At 41.0% G+C, this 20,168-nt stretch overlaps 1 protein-coding gene across 2 annotated transcripts in view; it reads right to left on the bottom strand.

Moving 5' to 3' along the window:
* Positions 1–20,168, bottom strand: part of ipo11 (importin 11) — a 417,913-nt gene that overhangs the window by 335,237 nt on the left and 62,508 nt on the right. For both annotated transcript variants that reach the window (XM_048538184.1, XM_048538176.1), the window contains exons 6-7: positions 15,123–15,252; positions 6,987–7,045 (exon numbers count right to left, since the gene is read on the bottom strand). In XM_048538184.1, the coding sequence (XP_048394141.1) occupies positions 6,987–7,045; positions 15,123–15,252 (189 nt within the window). The remainder of the gene's footprint in view (positions 1–6,986; positions 7,046–15,122; positions 15,253–20,168) is intronic.

The following is a 20,168-nucleotide window of genomic DNA, read 5'->3' on the forward strand; positions in this document are numbered from 1 at the left end:
CTCCACTGTCAATACAACAGTCCATCTTCAAAATGTAGTGCAATAACTCACTAATGCTTTTAAAACTCGTGAGCACTATCATTCATCTGAACATGGAGGATAGCAGAGGAAAGCTATCAACCAAGAGTTCCCTTCCAAACCAAACAATAGACGATTTGGAACTGCAGAGACCTTTTTTCATTATCCCTGGAGCAAACTGCTCAATTGCTAATTAAACACCCGACTCCTTCAAACACCACCTGCCCCACCTGTGGCTCCGAGATTAGACTGTTCAGCCACAGCAGAAAATACTCACCCTAGAGTGGAAGCAAGTAATCCTCAATCTGGAGGACTGTCAAAACAATGAGTTCAGCAGTTCAATAAATCAACTCAAGAACATCCTCTTGAGCGCAATTTGACATGGGTTGAATCGACAGCACACACATTCCACAAACAAGAAATAAACTGATGTAGATCTTAAAACGTACATTTGCAGATCATGCGTAAGCTTTCCAACACCGCATAGATTATCTTGGCTTGGAGCGACATTGCTGCCCCCTTACTGTTAACCTGGTCAAAAACCTGGAAATTCTTTCCTTATAGCACAATGGGTGTATCTAAACTACATGAGTTGCAGCGATTCAAGAATGGGGCTCAACTCTACCTGTTTATTATTAGGGACAAACATGGCTTTACTAGCAACTCTTAAAGCCTATAACTGGATGTAAACAAGTCAAACTACATATGTACAACTACAATATTCAACATATTTGAATGCTAAACATTTCTTTTGATGCGTTGTTCGTATAGAAGCATTACTAACGAGTCTGAAATTTATTTCTAAATATTTCTTGAAAAATTGGTGGTCAGCCGTGACATTGAATCACTGCTGTCAGTGTGCTAGAAGATTTCTTCTGATATTTTTTGAACTGGCAGTTCCAGAATTTTAAACCTGCGACAACGAAGGAGTGATGTACTGCAATGTCAAGACACACATGGAAGACAAAGTATGGAAAATAATTTGGAAATGACAAGTTTCCAAGAACCAATATATTTGTCCTACAAGATAACAAGGTGTAGAACTGGATGAACACAGCAGGCCAAGCAGCATCAGAGGAGCAAGAAGGCTGACGTTTCGGGCCTAGATCCTTCATCAGAAATCCTACTATGTGAGTAAAGTTCACATGTTTTACAGGTGTTGTCAAAGACATGGTAATTTGCTGCAATGCACACTTTAAAGTGCCTGATGTAAATCCTTGAGAAAAGGAAACAGCTTCATATATTGATAAAGATTCCAGATCGATGTACAATCAAATTCAACCTATACTTAAACACTGAAACAGGAGCATGGCTATCTATCTTGTCTCTCAAGAATTTTAATCTCTAGCTTATTACAAAATTAAACATCTTCAGTTCTAAATTCTAACAGCTCAATTTAAACAATCGGGCATTTAACATCAAGCAACAATAAATGATATGAAATTTTTGTTATCTGTACCTATTCGTCAGAGCTGAAGAAGAATCTGTTGAAATTGCGTAGGCTCACACGAAATTACCAACATCCTTTCAGAAACTGAGCAGCAGTTAATGCATTTTGCATTACTAGTCAATGATTTATCTATAAATTAGTCTGGGTAGAAAGCCACTCCAAATGACATCAAAATTAAATTATTCATAACTTATTAAATGAAATTAGTTCATAACTTCTGTGTTAACGCTGAATCATATGAAAATTCTCATTCTTGAAAGCAACTGTTTCTTTCTCAGAGTTAACAAAATTGAAATTTAAGTTCACCACAAATCAAGTGCAGTCACAAAAATCACCTTGAATCATCCCTGCTTAACGAAACAAATCTAACATCCAACCAGCCTCGATATATATAGCATTAAGTATTCATTATAAAACTACTTTAATGCACCATCACGCATGGAGATGCTACAGCAGGTGGCCAAAAGACAGATCAAAAATGTGTGTTCTAGGAAGTGTTAACCAAAAGAAAATAGGTAAACAGGAAGAGGCTTAGGGCTGGATTTCTGGAGCTTATGTAATTGAGAATACATCAATCAACAATGCAATGATGAAAGTGAGGCATGTGTAACATGACAAAATTGAACAGTTCCAGAAATCCCAAGCATTTGTAGGACTTAAGGATGTTACAGAGATTGGAAGGGACAGGGCCATGAAAAAACTTGAATAAAAAATGGAGTACAACCATTGCAACCAAGGTGTTGCTGGGCTAGAAGCTAATGTGGGTCATGAAACATTAGGTTTAAATGATGAATACGACGTTTAACAAATGAGGATAAAAGCTAACTTTGGATATTGAGGTTAAGCGTTGGAAGCCCAATTATGAAAGCACTGGAATCAATAAAGTACAGAGTTATCAAATGCATGGATGAAGGTTTCAATTCATTAGCTGAACAGAGATGTATATTGAGTGATCATAAGGAGATGGAAGTTGCAGTCTTGGTCAGGCAGACAATGTCACAAATTCGCTGATGACACCACCAGAGTGGGTCAGATCTCAAACAGTAACATTACAGAGCACAAGGAAGAGACAGAGTTTTGTGGCATGGTGTAAAGACAATAATCTCTTTTTAAATGTTAGCAAAACAAAGGAGCTGGTCATTGACTTCCTGCAGCAGCATGGAGGACACACCGTTGTTTGTACCAATGGTGCTGAGATGAAGGTGGTCGAGAGCTTCACGTTCCGAAGAATAACCTGGCCTGGTCCATCACGTCAACACTACAGTCAAGAAAGCATGCTAACGCCTCGATTTTCTCAGAGGGTTAAGGGAATTTGGCATGTCCACAATGTCGCTTACCAATTTTTATATTTGCACCACAGAAAGCATCCTATCCAAATGCATCACAGCTTGGTGCAGAAGGGTCACTGGACCTGAAACGTTAACTGTTTTTTCCCTTCACAGATGTTGCCAGAACTGCTGAGCTTTTCCAGCAACTTTGCTTTTGTTCCTGACTTACAACATCAGCAGTTCTTTCAAGTTTTTTTTAAAGAAACCACAGGAAGTTGTAAATGCATCTCAGCCCATCATGAAAACCAGCCTTCCTTCCATCGACTCCATCTACACTTCCTGCTCCTTTGAGAAAGCAATGAACAAAATAAAAGATTCTCTCCCGGCCTAGTTATACCTTCTATCACCCTCTACGACGCAATAGAAGACACAGAAGTTTGAAAACGTACACCAACAGCTTCTCCTCCAGCTGTTATCAACTTTTGAGCAGACCTCGCATATATTAGAGTTCATCTTTCTCTGCATCTTGCCTGTAGCTCTAATATTATTCTGCGTTCTATTCCATTACCCGACTGTACTGTTATAAGCTATGTCCGGATAGCAAGCAAAACAATGCTTTTCACACTCTCTCAGTACATGACATTAATAAATAAAACTCAAATCAAAATCATCTAAAATACAAACGGAGAATAGTGGAAATGCTCAGGTCGGGCAACAGTCTGCTTCTGTGTGAAGGAAGTAGGATGTACTAGACTGCTAGGAACTGGAAGTTGTGCAAGGGTGTGAAGACCATATTTACAATACCTAACTGAGGAAAATTCTGTACACATAAAGAAGGATTATATCCAAGATATTATCCAATAAAGCCATGAACAAGCCAGTTGATGTATCAAAATAAGCCCACAATTAATCTTTCTGAAAAATGCCCTGCAGGTAGTAATTTCAACATTAGTTGAAGCTGAGCATAAAGCAAACCAGCACAACGAAAGCTATGATGTGCACCTCCCTTTTTTTGTACTGCCACTAGATTCACTATTTTGAAAATAAATGTTAAGTAAGGCCTCCATGCATGCCAAAAATCTCAATTTTTAAGATCCACGTGTACACGAGACTGGCTGTCATTTTTTTCTAGAATAGCATCCATGAAAACAAACACAAAACAGCTACATAGTTTTGTCTTTTTATTTAACTAGTTGCTATTTCTCTTGAATTGAGTGTGACTACCAGCCAAAATTAGGGTGAAACATGTAACTGATTGACTAATTAATTGATTTTATTGTCACGCAAAATGCAGTGAAAAGCTTTGTTTATGAGCGGTATCGGCAGATCACAGCAAACAAAGGACGTACAAATCAAAAAGACTTAGAGGCACACAGGTTACATTGTAGATTACATTATTTGCTGCTACAGCCCATTCAACAGTCTGATAACTGGAAAGAAGCTGTTCCTGAACCTGCTTGCGGATGTGTTCAGGCTTCTGTATCTTCTGCCTGACACAAGTGGTTGTAGGAGATCATTACCAGGATGCAATGGGTCTTTGATGTTGTTGACCATCTTTCCACAGCAGTGAGCTGTGTAAATAGAGTCCATGGGTGGAAGGCTGGATTCTGTGATAGTCTGGGCTGTGCACACCACTTTGTGTAGTCTCTTATGGTCCTGAGCAGAGCAGTTGACATAGCAGGCCGTTATGCACCCGGACAGTCTGCTTTCAATGGTGCATCTGTAGAAGTTGGTGAGAAACCTTATGGGCATATCAAGTTTCCTGCCTGAGGAAAACGAGGCATTGATGGGCCTTCTTGACTGTCCCATGTATGTCAACTAGGATAGGTCATCTGTTATTACCACTCTGAGGAACTTGATGCTTTTCACTCTCTCAACCTCAATTCCAATAGATGGGAGCGTGCACTCCTCCTTTCTTTCTGAAGCCGATAATCAGTTCTTCAGTTTTGCTGACATTGAGAGACAGATTGTTTTCACTGCACCACATCACCAAGCCCTCTCCCTTCCATATTTTGAGCTTTATATCTCAAGATGTAAGAATTTCATTGGAACATTAATATACAGATTACTGATTTAAATTATGAATCGTTTCCCGTTTAGATGACTGGAGCACAGTGGATTACATTTCAAATATAAAACAATATCAATATCAACATAATACCTGTGACCATAGAGAGAAACGAGCAACCATTCAGGTTCTCTGTGACCAACATTTTGGACAAGTGATGAGTAGCTCGCTTAATTCTCATCAGGAAACATGCAAATTACACCACACAACTCATTTTTTAATTCAGCCCTAGGATTTGACCATGAAGTAAAGCCATTTGCTGCCCATCTCTAAATGCCCTCAAGAAGTTGGTGCTTTCCCTTCAGCCAGAGCACTTGTTACTCAAAGATCTCCAACGGATTGGTCAAAAATGATTTCCTTTCCACAAAGCCATATTGACTCTGACTACATTGAGCTCATCTAAATCACATCTTTTGAGAGGGGGAACAATCCATCATTATTTTCTCATGATTTTGAATAGTTCAATCAGAGCTTCAAACAAACAGATCTCCTAGCTGTGAGTTTGCTCACTGTGCTGGAAGGTTAGTTTTCAGACATTTCGTCACCATTCTAGGTAACATCATCAGTGAGCCTCTGACGAAGCGCTGGTGTTATGTCCCACTTTCTATTTATCTGTTTAGGTTTCCTTGGGTTGGTGATGTCATTTCCTGTTCTTTTTCTCAGGGGATGGTAGATTGGCTCCAAATCAACGTGTTTGTTGATGGAGTTCCGGTTGGAATGCCATGCTTCTAGGAATTCTCGTGCATGTCTCTGTTTGGCTTGTCCTAGGATGGATGTGTTGTCCCAATCAAAGTGGTGTCCTTCCTTATCTGTATGCAAGGATACGAGTGATAGTGGGTCATGTCGTTTTGTGGCTAGTTGATGTTCATGTATCCTGGTGGCTAGCTTTCTGCCAGTTTGTCCAATGTAGTGTTTGTCACAGTTCTTGCAAGGTATTTTGTAGATGATGTTCGTTTTATTTGTTGTCTGTATAGGGTCTTTTAAGTTCATTAGCTGCTGTTTTAGTGTGTTGGTGGGTTTGTGGGCTACCCTGATGCCAAGAGGTCCAAGTAGTCAGGCAGTCATTTCGGAAATGTCTTTGATGTAGGGGAGAGTGGTTATGGTTTCTGAGCCCGTTATGTCTGTTTGTTTGGGTTTATTGCTGAGGAATCGGCGGACTGTGTTCATAGCGTACCCAATCATATGAACACAGTCCGCCGATTCCTCAGCAATAAACCCAAACAAACAGACATAACGGGCTCAGAAACCATAACCACTCTCCCCTACATCAAAGACATTTCCGAAATGACTGCCAGACTACTCGGACCTCTTGGCATCAGGGTAGCCCACAAACCCACCAACACACTAAAACAGCAGCTAATGAACTTAAAAGACCCTATACAGACAACAAATAAAACGAACATCATCTACAAAATACCTTGCAAGAACTGTGACAAACACTACATTGGACAAACTGGCAGAAAGCTAGCCACCAGGATACATGAACATCAACTAGCCACAAAACGACATGACCCACTATCACTCGTATCCTTGCATACAGATAAGGAAGGACACCACTTTGATTGGGACAACACATCCATCCTAGGATAAGCCAAACAGAGACACGCACGAGAATTCCTAGAAGCATGGCATTCCAACCGGAACTCCATCAACAAACACGTTGATTTGGAGCCAATCTACCATCCCCTGAGAAAAAGAACAGGAAATGACATCACCAACCCAAGGAAACCTAAACAGATAAATAGAAAGCGGGACATAACACCAGCGTTTCAGAGGCTCACTGATGATGTTACCGAGAATGGTTACAAAACGTCTGAAAACTAACCTTCCAGCTCAGCGAGCAAACTCACAGCCAGAACCTCAACCTGAGCTACAAATCTTCTCAAAACTCGCAAAGAGATCTCCTCTCAGACTTCTTTTCTCGAAAGAGAATGGACCTAATCTCTCCAATTTATCTTTGCAACTAAAACTCTTAAATCCCTGGAACGATTATTATAAACATCTTCAGCATCCATTCCACATCCATATACAGCCTTAATATCACTAGCACAACAATGTGACGTCAACATTTTGAAGTCACATTAACAAAATGTTAAACATTCCACTCATTCAGTGTAACAATTCAGTAGAGGTATCCTGATTAATTTCTGCACGTAAAGCAAAATTTGTAAGAAGTACATACCATTACTTCTAAATTCTTGTGAGGTTCCACAAAACCATGCACTGTCAGTTTACGAAGAACTAAAAAGAAAAAGAAACATAAAATGAGACATCGTTAAGTAGGTACCATAATTCTTAATCGTTATGTTTTGCTCAAACAGTTGTACATAAATTTGTATTTCAACAATTATTGAGGGCCTTTAACAATATCGCAACTTATAAAGGAACTAACTGAAAACTTCAAAAGATTACGTCCACTTTCTACCACAAACATTCAATGGCACATTACTGAAATAGAGGTTCACATAATGGGTGAAACAAAGAGTCAATAGCTCATATTAAAATGGTTGCAGACTTGCATAATGTAGCCAGTGTCCAAGAAGAGAAGGAAAAACAAAGGGAGAGAGAGGCGCATAGGCACATGAAGGGGAAGAGAGGGGAAACACGTCTGAGAGGGGGAGGGAGCATGCATGGGCACTTGAACAGGCTGGGATGGAAGACATCACGGTCGCCCTTAGGGGAGAGAGGGAGTGATCACAAGTCCCAGTGGAGGAAGAGAGACAAAATTAACCAGTTATAGTAAGTTATTTTCATTTGTTGCAATTCTATCCTAGTGTGTATTTGCATGCAAGTGCTTACTCTTATGTTTAATGTATTTGTCTGGATGTACTTTAAAAGACCACAAGACAGAGAAGGCTCAATACATAAATGTCTTCCTTCTGCTCCTATGGCTTGCAATCTAATAAAGCACATCCAGGCAAATGTATTAAACATAAAAGGTAAGCCACAACTTGTAAAACTTGCATGCAAATACACACTAGGATAGAACTGCAACAAATAAAAATTAATTACAATAGCTGGTTAAACTTCATCTCTCTCTCCCTCCGCAGGCACTTGTAATCGCTCCCTCTGAGGGCGATCATGCTCTCTTCCAGCCCCACACTCTGCGGGTGCCCATGAACACTCCCCCTCTCTCAGAAGAAAGACATTTAGCCCATCAAGATTGCTCTCTCATTCAATGAGATCATAGCTGATCTAATAATCCTCAAATGCACTCCTGCCTTTTACCAATAACCCTTGATTTCCTTCATGACTAAAATTATGTTTATCTCAGGTATACATAACCAAGCCTTGACCACCCTCTGCAGTAAAGAATTCCACAGATTCACTATCCTCAATAGAAGAAATCCCTGCACATCTCTGTTTTAAATAGGTGACTCCTTACTGAAATTACAGTCTTTAGTGTCAAATGCTCATAAGGGGAAAGCAACATTTCCACTTCTACCTTTCAAGTCGTCCAGGAATATTTTGTTTCAATAAGGTCACCGCTCATTCTTCTAAAATCCAAGTTTAAGGCCAACCTTCTCAACCTGTCCTCATAAGGCACAGACTCTTCTTGCCCACAACTAGCCTATGGATCACCTCCAAAGTCAGCATATTCTTCCTTAGATAAGGGCCCAAAACGGATTATAGTGTTTCAGCTGTGATCTGGCTAGTGTCACGGTCAACCCCTCTCACCAACAGCACTGCATCACACTGACTCAGGGGTGCACCACTCCGACGTTCCACTTCATCCTGCAGCTCATTTGTCAGGCTAACCAGAAAGTTTTTCTTTTCCTTTCAAGCATCAAAGCCCACAAGGTGCAACAACTCAGAGATACCAATGGCCCACTGGATCCTTCCTCCTCTCCCCTTCCCTGTGGCTTCATCCCCAGCCGCAACTCCACCTCCTGTCAGGTATTCAATTTTTTCACATTATAGGGTGGCCATAGGTCCCTGCATGGGACCCCGTTAAGCCTCTCTCTTCACAGGATACACAGGCCATTCCTTGCTACATTCCTATTCTGGTCCCCACCCACAACTCTGTGTGATATATCAATGAAATCAATGGTGTTGCTCCCATCTCTCTGCCGGAATTGGAAAAGTTCATGGCTTTCACTTCCAATTTCCATCCTGTCCTTATTTTCACCTGGTCTATCTCTATACCTCTGACTTCTCATTTCCCTTCCTTGACATCTGTTTCCATTTCTGGCGACAGACTGGCCACTAATATCTACAATAAACACTACAAGTGCCCCAACTACCTGAAGTATACATTCTCACACCCTGCTTCCCAGAAAGACTCCATCCCATTCTCTCAGTTCCCCCATCTCTGTCTCATATGTTCAAATGAGGCTACTTTGACAAAGGAGCCTCCGAAACGTTCACCACCTTCTTCAACTGGAGATTTGCCATCACCATCGTCAACAGGGCTCAGAACCGGGTCCAACCCATTTCCCGGACTTCTGCCCTCACCCCCTCTCTTCCCTCCCACAACAATGATAGGGTTCTCCTTGTCCTTAGCTACCATCCACTAGCATCCACATCCAGAAGATCATCAGACACCATTTCCACCACTTCCAGCAAGATGCTGCCACTACCAGACATATTCCACTGCCTCCCCATTTCCACATCAGCAGGGACTGCCCCCGGCCCAGACACCCTAGTCCACTCTTCCGTCACTCCCAACACCCCCCAGGACTTCCCCTGCAACCACCAAAGGTGCATCACTTGCCCATTTACTTCCTCCCTCCTTAGTTTCCAAGGGCCCAAACATACCTTCCAGATGAATCAACACTTCACTTGCACTTCCCACAATGTAGTCTGTAGCAAAGTGCTGCAGACCTCTATAACTCTGATCTAGACAATTTTATCACAAAACTTAAGAGTTCTAAAACTGGCCCCTGAGGAACTCCATTACAAATTTTCTTCCAGCTAGAAACAATTTCACTAACCATTACTCTTACTGTCCAAACTTTCAACAAAATTTTCTATCCATATTGCTACTGTCTCATTCCATCCATAAGCTATAACATTTGTCACAAGTCTGTTGTTCCTAATTAACCTGCATTTTTCACTATTCATCCCATGGCAAATTACTGTTTCAAAATGTTTTTCCATTATGAAGATAAACTTAAAAGTCTGCATTTGCTAGGCTTATCCCTACAACTTTTTTTTTTGAGTAAGTGCATTTCATTTACTCTTCTCCAATTCCTTGGATGAAGCTCATCTAATCCAATGCCTTTCAATAGTAAATGCCAACAGTCCACTCAAGGGCACCTTATCAGTTTTAAATCCTTCTAAGGACTAAGTATTTTCCAATGTCATCTTGACTTGGGTAGCATCTCCTTCCTTATTAAAGAATTATGCGAAGCATTAATACAACATTCATCTGTCATTCGCCTGCCTCAACATGTAGATTGCATTCTTGGAAACAAATTGGTGTTGCTCCTCTTTTTTCCACTACTTCTGTGACTAAAGATGACTTTGGCATTCCCTTTATAGCTGCTGATAGTTTTTTTCCTGCCTTCGCTGTCACTCTTTGCTGTTTTTATTTGCCTTTTCTTCTCCCTTTGGAACCTTCTGTATTCGGCTTGAAACTGAATTAGCTTTTTGTACACATTTTCTCCCTTTTTCTTAGTCTTTATCTTATCTTACATCCTGAGTGCTCTGGGTACATATGTACTATGTTTCCCTTTTGTCCAAACCATTTCTTCTTTGAAAGTGGCCTACAGTTCAGCCACAGTTTTCCACTAACCTTTAGTTCCAGCATATCCAGTCCTGTTCCACTCTTGCCTAATTGAAGTCAGCTCTCCCCCAGTTAATTATTCTTCCTTTGGAATGTCCATTGTACTCTTCTGCTGCCATTGTAAACCATTATAACACAATGATAACTGTCTCTAAAATGATCCCACCAACACTTGATCTACTTGATCCACTTCATTAACAAGAAGCGAGTCTAGCAATGCCGTCTTTTTGTACACTGCTGTAGAACACTCACTCCTGTTAAGCCTCACTTGGTTAGCCTGCTGTAAGTCAAGCCTCAATAGTCCTGGAGTCATTAGAAAGTTAAAGATTTTATACAAGCATGCAAACTGTGTAATGCCCTTCATTTTCAGATCCAGACTGACAGAAAGCACTACTTAGTGCACCTAAGATGCTGCTTGGCCTCCTGTGTTCGCCCAGCTCCACACTTTGTTAACTCAGTATTCTTGATCAGAATATGGCTTCTTAAATGTTTTCATTGATTTGAAGGAGGCAGAGAGTTGCTGGTATAAATGGTCTCTGACTTCCTAACCGAAAGTCAAAGTTTTCATCACCTGAAGGAAGAATGAACTGGTTTTCTTCAAAGTGGATTGTGTTACAGAGAACAGATCCTGAACTAGTGAAGATCCATAGCTTCTTCCCATTTTGTTTATGACCCCAAGATGTTCAGCTGTCTGAGAACCATAGTGGTAGGCAAAGCGCCATTGTCACGGATAACTTCACTAGTCCACAGACTAATCAGATACAATTGCTGGCTGAATCGTCATTTGTACACACTTAACTCCAGCTCAGCTCCACCTTCTCCTACTTTGTTTTAACCAGCAGCTGAATAAAGAATGCTTATAAGTGTCAGGCTACTTGCTTTCACAACCACGCAGTAATCCTTCAGCAATCCTTCATTTCTAAAACAGTTACTTTCTCACTTCAATACAGAAAAGAATATTTTCATACAGAATAATAAAGAAGAGACAGCCTTTACAATGCAATCTATGAATATTTGCCTCTGGCTTTCCTTTATAGGAGCAGTTCCCAAACTTTTCAGTATCAAGGTACACTCTCATGAAACAAAAAATTCTACAGGGAGCACACTTTTTCAGCTGAATTGACTGGTCATAAATGTCACACTTACTGACTGTCTTACTAGAGACATAGTACATACAATGAGCTAAAGGAGAACCAAAAGCATTCATGTTTCAAATCCCCTGGTAAAAATATGCTACCTTTGACTACAAGGCAAATTTTCAAGACCTGCTCAACTCAATTATTCCTAATTATTAATGAACAATGCATCACAGCAAAATGCAAAGCAGAATAGACTGTTCATTCACTCGGTGAGAGAGAAATCTGGGCTTACTGGTATGTTCAGTGCCTTTTGATCCAGGAAAGAATTGACGAGAGGTCCGCCTACTAGTCTTGCTTCATCGACAAGCGCTCCCTTCTGTTACTTTTCATGTAGGCCAGCGCTGAAAATGCTAGATAGCAGGGGTAAGTGGTCGGAAACAGCAAAAGTCCAACAACAGCATGGCCAGAGATTGTTGGGTATTCACATACCCCAGTGAGCCAAAACATGTAGATAGGCACCTCTCTAAATTTCAGCTTCATTGTATGGTCCATCTATGGCACTGCAAATTCCACTTTTTCTTTTAAGTCAGCTTTTGAGATGAATCAGAAGACAGTGAGCTAAACATATCATGCATCCAGTTGTGGTGCTCCACAAGAAGAATTCAGCTTCTTTTGTAGTGCTTTCAGGTGTTTGAATAAGGCTATGCATCTTGACAGCTAGGTCTGCAGCTGCTGATGACTGCAGAAACACCTTAAGTGAACCTCCTACCAGTATCTCGTCAAAAGTCCAGTTTTAACCTGAAACCTTGGAAGTTTACCTGAGATGGTCAGGATCATTTCCTTCTTTCCCTACGCTTTGGTATTCATTTCATTCAGCTGGCTGAAAATGTCTACAAGATATGCCTGCATAGTCCACCAGTAATCAGAGTGTAACTCTTTATAAGGTGGTTCATGAGCTGGTAAGAATTCTCAATTCTCTCTGGAGCTCATGAATACAGGAGAGAACCTTCCACGATGATAACCATCACATCACAGGGTATGATTTCAATGGCCATGATTTTATATACTTCATGATTTTCATGGCTTGCTCTAAGACTGCACTCTCACAGCTGGCAATTTTTTGTCTACAAGAGCTGCATGGTGGAGGATGCAATGGGTAATGTGAATGTCAGGATTTTTCTCTTTCACCTCACTGACAAATCGTTTGATGTTCCTGGTCATGCAGACTTCCAACAGTCAGATTTTCCAACACATGACCCAACTAAGTCTGTTTTCCCTCAAATAGGAATCTGTTACCTGAATTATTTCTTTTCCAGTTGCATGACTTGGTAGCTCCTTACAAAAGGAAAATAAAAAACTTTTAATTGGAATTCCCATCAACATACCAAACGTTGGCCAGCAGCTGGTAATGCCTGCTTACATCAGTGGATCATCAATCTTCAAAGCAAACTTTGCACTAGTAAATAATTTCTCTTGCAGCACTTCTTTGATATCAAATTACATGTTGTCAAATTGCTGTCTAACAACTATCAGCGTGAAATTTTGTCAATTTTTTGGCAGGATCACCTCCTGATATCATGTGATTTTTTAACACGAAAGCATGGTATGGGCCTTCTTTGATTTTACAACAAGCTCAACCACCAGGGTTTCAGATTTTACCCAATGTCCACACATACTTCATCAGATACTGAGTTTACATGTAGTTTTAATCTCTGGAGCTCTTTAATTACTGCATGTCAGAGTCACATGCTTGCTTGACTTAAATGCTTTGTGTGTAGGTGGTACTATTATTACTTGGTACCATTACAGTGGTTGGTAACTTCTCTCTGCAGCTGAGCTATTCAGGCAAGGGGCAAACAGCACCTCATGTCCATGAAAATCTAACGGCCGGACAGCTCTCATTGCATGGTCTCTCAACAGTTCTTGATTTCTTTTTTCCTCTTTGGGTTCAAATATTTCATTAATTGAATTGGCAGAAGAATTGCGTCTTTTGGCAAGAAACTTATCCATTTCTTCTTAGAATCTATTCTAAGACTTAGACATATGGCTTAAGTAACAAAAAATTCCAAAAATATTCACCTTAAAACGAGCACTACCATGGAAACATTTTTAAGCAGGCAGGCCACTTCAGAGGCTGCTTCAATTGCCCGTCTCTCATCCGCTGCTGCCCTTCTCGATTCTTCATTGAACCAAGGCTACAAAGTCAGTGGTCAGTATCAAATGAAACCCTCTGTCCAGTAAAATACTGGGTACTTAGTCCACCCCCTTGTGACACCGGAGAAATGAAACTTATTCATTTACTGTTCCCTGAAATCTGTTCTGGCATTTTATTTATTTGATTTTTTTTTCTTTGCTATTTGCTGCCTATAACTAATAAAGGAAAATATGGTCATTGTAATACATTGATATTATTGTTCTTAAGTAACAGTACGAACACTACATCCTAAAATATTAATTAATATCAAGCCTCTGAATCAAGCAAATTGCTCACTCTGTATGCAGTTTTACTCAACTAACGGAGCAGCTGAAACATTCACCATGGGCAAAAATGACAACTTTGTTCCAGTGTTCAACAGTGGGGAATGTTTTAGTTTGTCAAATATAACAAGGGAGTTTAACATAAGTTGGCTAATGTAATCATAGAAACGACATATGAAGATGAGAAAAATTAGCATGCCAAAGATGGGTTCTTGAAAAATTCATAACACAATATTTCAGAAGCCCAGAGCAGAACCTTTGGCTATTGCTAGACATTTAATTCTACCCTATCCGTCAGGAAATGAGGTCATACAGAAACCATAAATGTTGAGCAAAATTACTTCTTTTGGTTTATTGCAACTATCACCCATAAACTTCTCTGGTTAACGAGAGCAATGTATTATTCTCCAAATTACAAAATCAAGTGCCAGCCTAGATCTTGTTCTCAAGACTCCGGAATGGAGTGTGAATGCATGAGCTCAGATTCTATCTCCATGTATGCGGTTTGATCAGTTGAGTATGGTCAGCATTTTCTTTACTGAAACTAAAATTTCAAACCAATTAGCAAACATTTGCTACTTTCTTGCAGAACCAAAATGACAAGAGATAAACTTAAAATAACATGAAATTTCCATATACCATCTTGGAAATTGAAGGCAGCTGGTTTTATCAGTTGGTAGCTGTGTTCAATAGCAGAGCAAACTCAAGACGCGAATGGTCTATTCTGGAACGCGTAAGTTCCGTAAAGACTTCCATTCAGATAAACAGTCATGCTAATGGATTTTTTTTTTAAAAACTGAATTTTCTCAGATGTTGCACAGTATCTGACTCACAGATTGAAAACACACTGTGTAATAACAAACAGCCACTCAAAAGTTCACAATGACCTGTGTAGGCGATGTACCTTGAAAAATTCAGCAAAATCAACGTAAAATTTAACAAAATGATGCAATTCAATTAAACTGAAACATTGTATGACAGTTACAATCCAGCCAAAGATGTTTATTTCAGGATTGTTTATAACAAAAGATACCTTTCAAAGAAAGTGAAGTTCTTTCCAGTGAATTAATAGCAGCTACATCCCCTGTATATATTTGCTGTAAAAAAGTATCAGTGTGATGATTCCATAGAGAGCAGGCAAAGTTGTAGATCCCTGATGCCAACTGCAATAAATAATAAAATTTTGCATTAAAGTTTATTGCCATAGTTGCAGGATAATACAGTTGAACAAAGATGAAGAACACTAAAAGTTAGTGCACATATATCACACTACATTTTGTTGCAGTTTACATGGCAAGACACAGCTTCCACTTCATATACAGATTTTGGAAGAAATTATTTAATAAACCAAACCTTAATTAAGTTTATCATTTGCCCTAACAAATGAGTGCTTGAGAGATGTTCCCCTCCCATGGTGAAAGGTCTGCTGGGTGAGAATCCACCTGTTCAGTTACATGAAGAAAATCACAACACTGACTAGTCATCACCCTTGAATCTAAAGGCTGCCAACAATAGTGACACGGTGCACTCATACCAACAGTATTGCTAGGGAATAAGTGCCAGCTTTCTTGACCTGGAAATAATGAAAAAGCAGTGATACAATTATAAGTCAGCATAATGGTGACTTGTAGAGGACCATGTTGTGATAGTATTTCCACATATCTGGTGCCCTTGGTTTTCTAAGTGGTAGAGGTCATGGGTTTGGAAGGTACTGCTAAAGGAGATTTGGCAAGTTTCAGCTTGTAGATAGTACCTCGCAATTACCATCCCTGAGTTCATATACCTCCGATGGTTCCAGATTTCGTAACACCACAATTCTAAAGGCCCACCTTTTGTTTGACTCACTTTTGCCGATGTTAAGGCTGTTCATAAATGCAGTTTGTTATTCTATTGGGATGTCACATTGTAGCTGCACCAAACATTGGTGAGACCACTTTTAGAATACTGCACTCAATTCTGGTCTCCCTGCTATAGAAAAGATATTCTTAAAAAAGGGCACAAAAAATATTCATGAAGATATGGCTGGGCTTGGAGGGTTTGAACTATAAGGATTGGCTGAATAACCTGGGGCTCTTTTTCACCCTGCAGCATTGGATGCTGAGAGGTGACCTTATAGAGGTTTATAAAATCGGGGCGGGGGAACAATAGGACGAAGTGCCAATGCCTTTTTCTCAGGGTAGGGGAGTCCAAAACTAGAGGGCACATGTTTAAGGCAAGGGGGCAACATTTAAAAGGAACTTACACGAAGTGTGGGCATGGAACAAGCTGCTAGAGGAAGTGGAGATGGGTACAATTACATTCCCAAAGGCATCTGATCACCAAATGAAAAGGAAGGGTTTAGAGGGAAATGAGCCAAATAAATGCTGGTATACTGGACTAGATTAGGATATCTGGTTGGCATAGGGCAAGTTGGACTGAAGGCTCTGTTTCCATGCTAGATAACTCTATGACTCTATCACCGTGTGCTTGCGATGATGGAAGTGAAAGTTTAGGGCATGTGTTGGTTAGCAATCAAGTGGGTAGATTTGTCCAGGATGTCAATCTGGAGAGGTACTGGAGCCATATGAATGAATGAAAAAAATTACACACACGTTTTACAAAGCTGCACAACAACTTTATGCACTTTATGGATGGCCAAAATATTCAAATCCCCATATATCTAGCCATGGAAATTTCACATGCAATCACAACATCTCCCTACAACACTGCAACACTGCACAGTGCCACTCCTTGTTCTACAACTGTTCATTCTTCATTTGCAGTTTTTTGCTGTGGGGATGGTCTCCACTTCCTCATCTGCACTCTGTTGTTAAGATAACAGCAATCAGAACTCCTTCAGCATCTAACTCAGCATGAGTCAACAGTGCTAACTTATTTTAATTCAAGATCTGCTTTCTGTGCTTCGATTAATAACATCATAACAAACATTTCACCTGTCGGTATAGTTTCAGTTACTCTTTCATTTTGTTCATGATATGACATCAACCCTTATTTGTAGATTTTGGTTAACCATCCTTCGGGTTATGACACACAAAGGAAAACTACCATGAACCTGTTTCTGTAACTGTTCTGCCTCTTGAACATCCTTTCGGTATTCTGGAATTATAGGTGGGGCTACTCGCGTTAGTTGAACCACATTATTGCCTAGAAATAAATCTACTCCCTCAACAGGTAGCATTTATACCACTCCAACAATTACTTCTCCTGATAACAAATTGTATTCCAGTTGAACTTTATACGGAACCAGAATATATTCTTCACTGATCTATTTATTTATACTTTAGTTTCCACCAAACTCTCTAAACAGAAAACCAATATTTTCTTCCAAAAAAGTGATAGTGTGGTTCTTTTATTTCTTAGTAGTGTTATGGAATTAGCTACCTCACCTGAACAAAAAGGAGTCACTTTCCCTTCCAACAAAAATCCTACATACCTCTCAGCCACCCATCACGTTACTGATGCAGAATTCACCTTAGCCTTTTTGTGATAACCAGGGCTACAACCTGGTCCATACTGTTTTCTTTGAGTTCCTTTCTCATGTTTACATCGCAACTTCCAATGTTCTAAACACACATGGCCCAATTTATTGCAACTGAAGCACTTAAGCTTCCAAACTTCATCTCCACCCTCAGCAATTTCCTTCTTGATCTGAGACGACCTTGGAGTATCCCTACTATCCATTCTGTACATAGCGATTTGTCTTCCTTTCACTTTCTTACTTCTTATTCTTCTCAAACTTCTAGGTGTGACCAGAAAAAGGTTCATGGATCAGTTCATAATCATCAGCCGTTAGAGTTGCTTGTCTTGTTGTTGCTATTCTTTCAGCCTTGTATATGAATTTTCATTACAGAAGGCAAGGAAGCTTTAAATTCTAAAAGAATAATTTCTCTTAGAACACTGCAAACTTTCTCAGCTTTAACACTCTTGCTCACCTATCAAAATTATTCTACTTAACTACCTCAAACTCAATACAAGTTTGTTGAGGCTACTTCCTTAAATTCTGAAACCTCTGCTTCCAGGACCGACTCACACACACTTGGAATAGTTCATTTTACCTCATTGTAACCAATACTCTGACACAGTTGCATAAATCTCTTGAGCTTTACCAGTTAATTTGCTTTGTATGGGCAAGGCCAATTGGCTTTTCGCTGTCTCATTTAGATTACTATCTTCTCAAATAACATGGAAATATTTTTCAAATCATTCTCTTCAGAATTCGACAAAGCCTGAACTACTTAAATATCTTCTGACTTGTGGATAATGATTAGAACTCTCTTCTTCCAAGCCTACCAAAATGTCCGGTTTAGCTTTCCTAAACTGAATCATTTGTAATTTATGATAACAAAGTGTGAGGCTGGATGAACACAGCAGGCCCAGCAGCATCTCAGGAGCACAAAAGCTGACGTTTCGGGCCTAGATCCATCAGAGAGGGGGATGGGGTGAGGGTTCTGGAATAAATAGGGAGAGAGGGGGAGGTGGACCGAAGATGGAGAGAAAAGAAGATAGGTGGAGAGGAGAGTATAGGTGGGGAGGTAGGGAGGGGATAGGTCAGTCCAGGGAAGACGGACAGGTCATGGAGGTGGGATGAGGTTGGTAGGTAGGAGATGGAGGTGCAGCTTCGAGTGGGAGGAAGGGATGGGAGAGAGGAAGAACAGGTTAGGGAGGCAGAGACAGGTTGGACTGGTTTTGGGATGCAGTGGGTGGAGGGGACGAGCTGGGCTAGTTGTGTGGTGCAGTGGGGGGAGGGGACGAACTGGGCTGGTTTTGGGATGCGGTGGGGGAAGGGGAGATTTTGAAGCTGGTGAAGTCCACATTGATGCCATTGGGCTAGAGGGTTCCCAAGCGGAATATGAGTTGCTGTTCCTGCAATCTTCGGGTGGCATCGTTGTGGCACTGCAGGAGGCCCATGATGGACATGTCATCTAAAGAATGGGAGGGGGAGTGGAAATGGTTTGCGACTGGGAGGTGCAGTTGCTTATTGCGAACCGAGCGGAGGTGTTCTGCAAAGCGGTCCCCAAGCCTCCGCTTGGTTTCCCCAATGTAGAGGTAGCCGCACCGGGTACAATGGATGCAGTACATTGTACCCGGTGCGGCTTCCTCTACATTGGGGAAACCAAGCGGAGGCTTGGGGACCGCTTTGCAGAACACCTCCGCTCGGTTCGCAATAAGCAACTGCACCTCCCAGTCGCAAACCATTTCCACTCCCCCTCCCATTCTTTAGATGACATGTCCATCATGGGCCTCCTGCAGTGCCACAACGATGCCACCCGAAGATTGCAGGAACAGCAACTCATATTCCGCTTGGGAACCCTCTAGCCCAATGGCATCAATGTGGACTTCACCAGCTTCAAAATCTCCCCTTCCCCCACCGCATCCCAAAACCAGCCCAGTTCGTCCCCTCCCCCCCACTGCACCACACAACCAGCTCAGCTCTTCCTCCTCCCCCCAATGTATCCCAAAACCAGCCCAGCCTGTCTCTGCCTCCCTAACCTGTTCTTCCTCTCACCCATCCCTTACTCCCACCCCAAGCCGCACCTCCATCCCTTACCTACTAACCTCATCCCATCTCCTTGGGCTGTCTGTCTTCCCTGGGCTGACCTATCCCCTCCCTACCTCCCCACCTATACTCTCCTCTCCACCTATCTTCTTTTCTCTCCATCTTCGGTCCACCTCCCCCCCCCTCTCCCTATTTATTCCAGAACCCTCACCCCATACCCCTCTCTGATGAAGGGTCTAGGCCCGAAACGTCAGTTTTGGTGCTCCTGAGATGCTGCTGGGCCTGCTGTGTTCATCCAGCCTCCCATTTTATTATCTTGGATTCTCCAGCATCCGCAGTTCCCATTATCACTTGTAATTTATATTCATTTTCTTTCTTTTGCCTATCTAGTCCATTGTTTTAAGTTTTAATGTTCTTCTTCTACTCTTTGGAATTGCATCTTCAATTTTCTCATTTTCATTTGCCTAAGTTGCGACTCAAGGTTCACTGATGCATCCAACATACTTCCTGGTCTCTCTATTTCCATTAAACCCAGCTATGGTGTTATTAAATCCATCATGTCTGCCTTCTTAGCTTGCTCTA

The sequence above is a fragment of the Stegostoma tigrinum genome, chromosome 1, assembly GCF_030684315.1.
Source record: "Stegostoma tigrinum isolate sSteTig4 chromosome 1, sSteTig4.hap1, whole genome shotgun sequence".
NCBI lineage: Eukaryota > Metazoa > Chordata > Chondrichthyes > Orectolobiformes > Stegostomatidae > Stegostoma > Stegostoma tigrinum.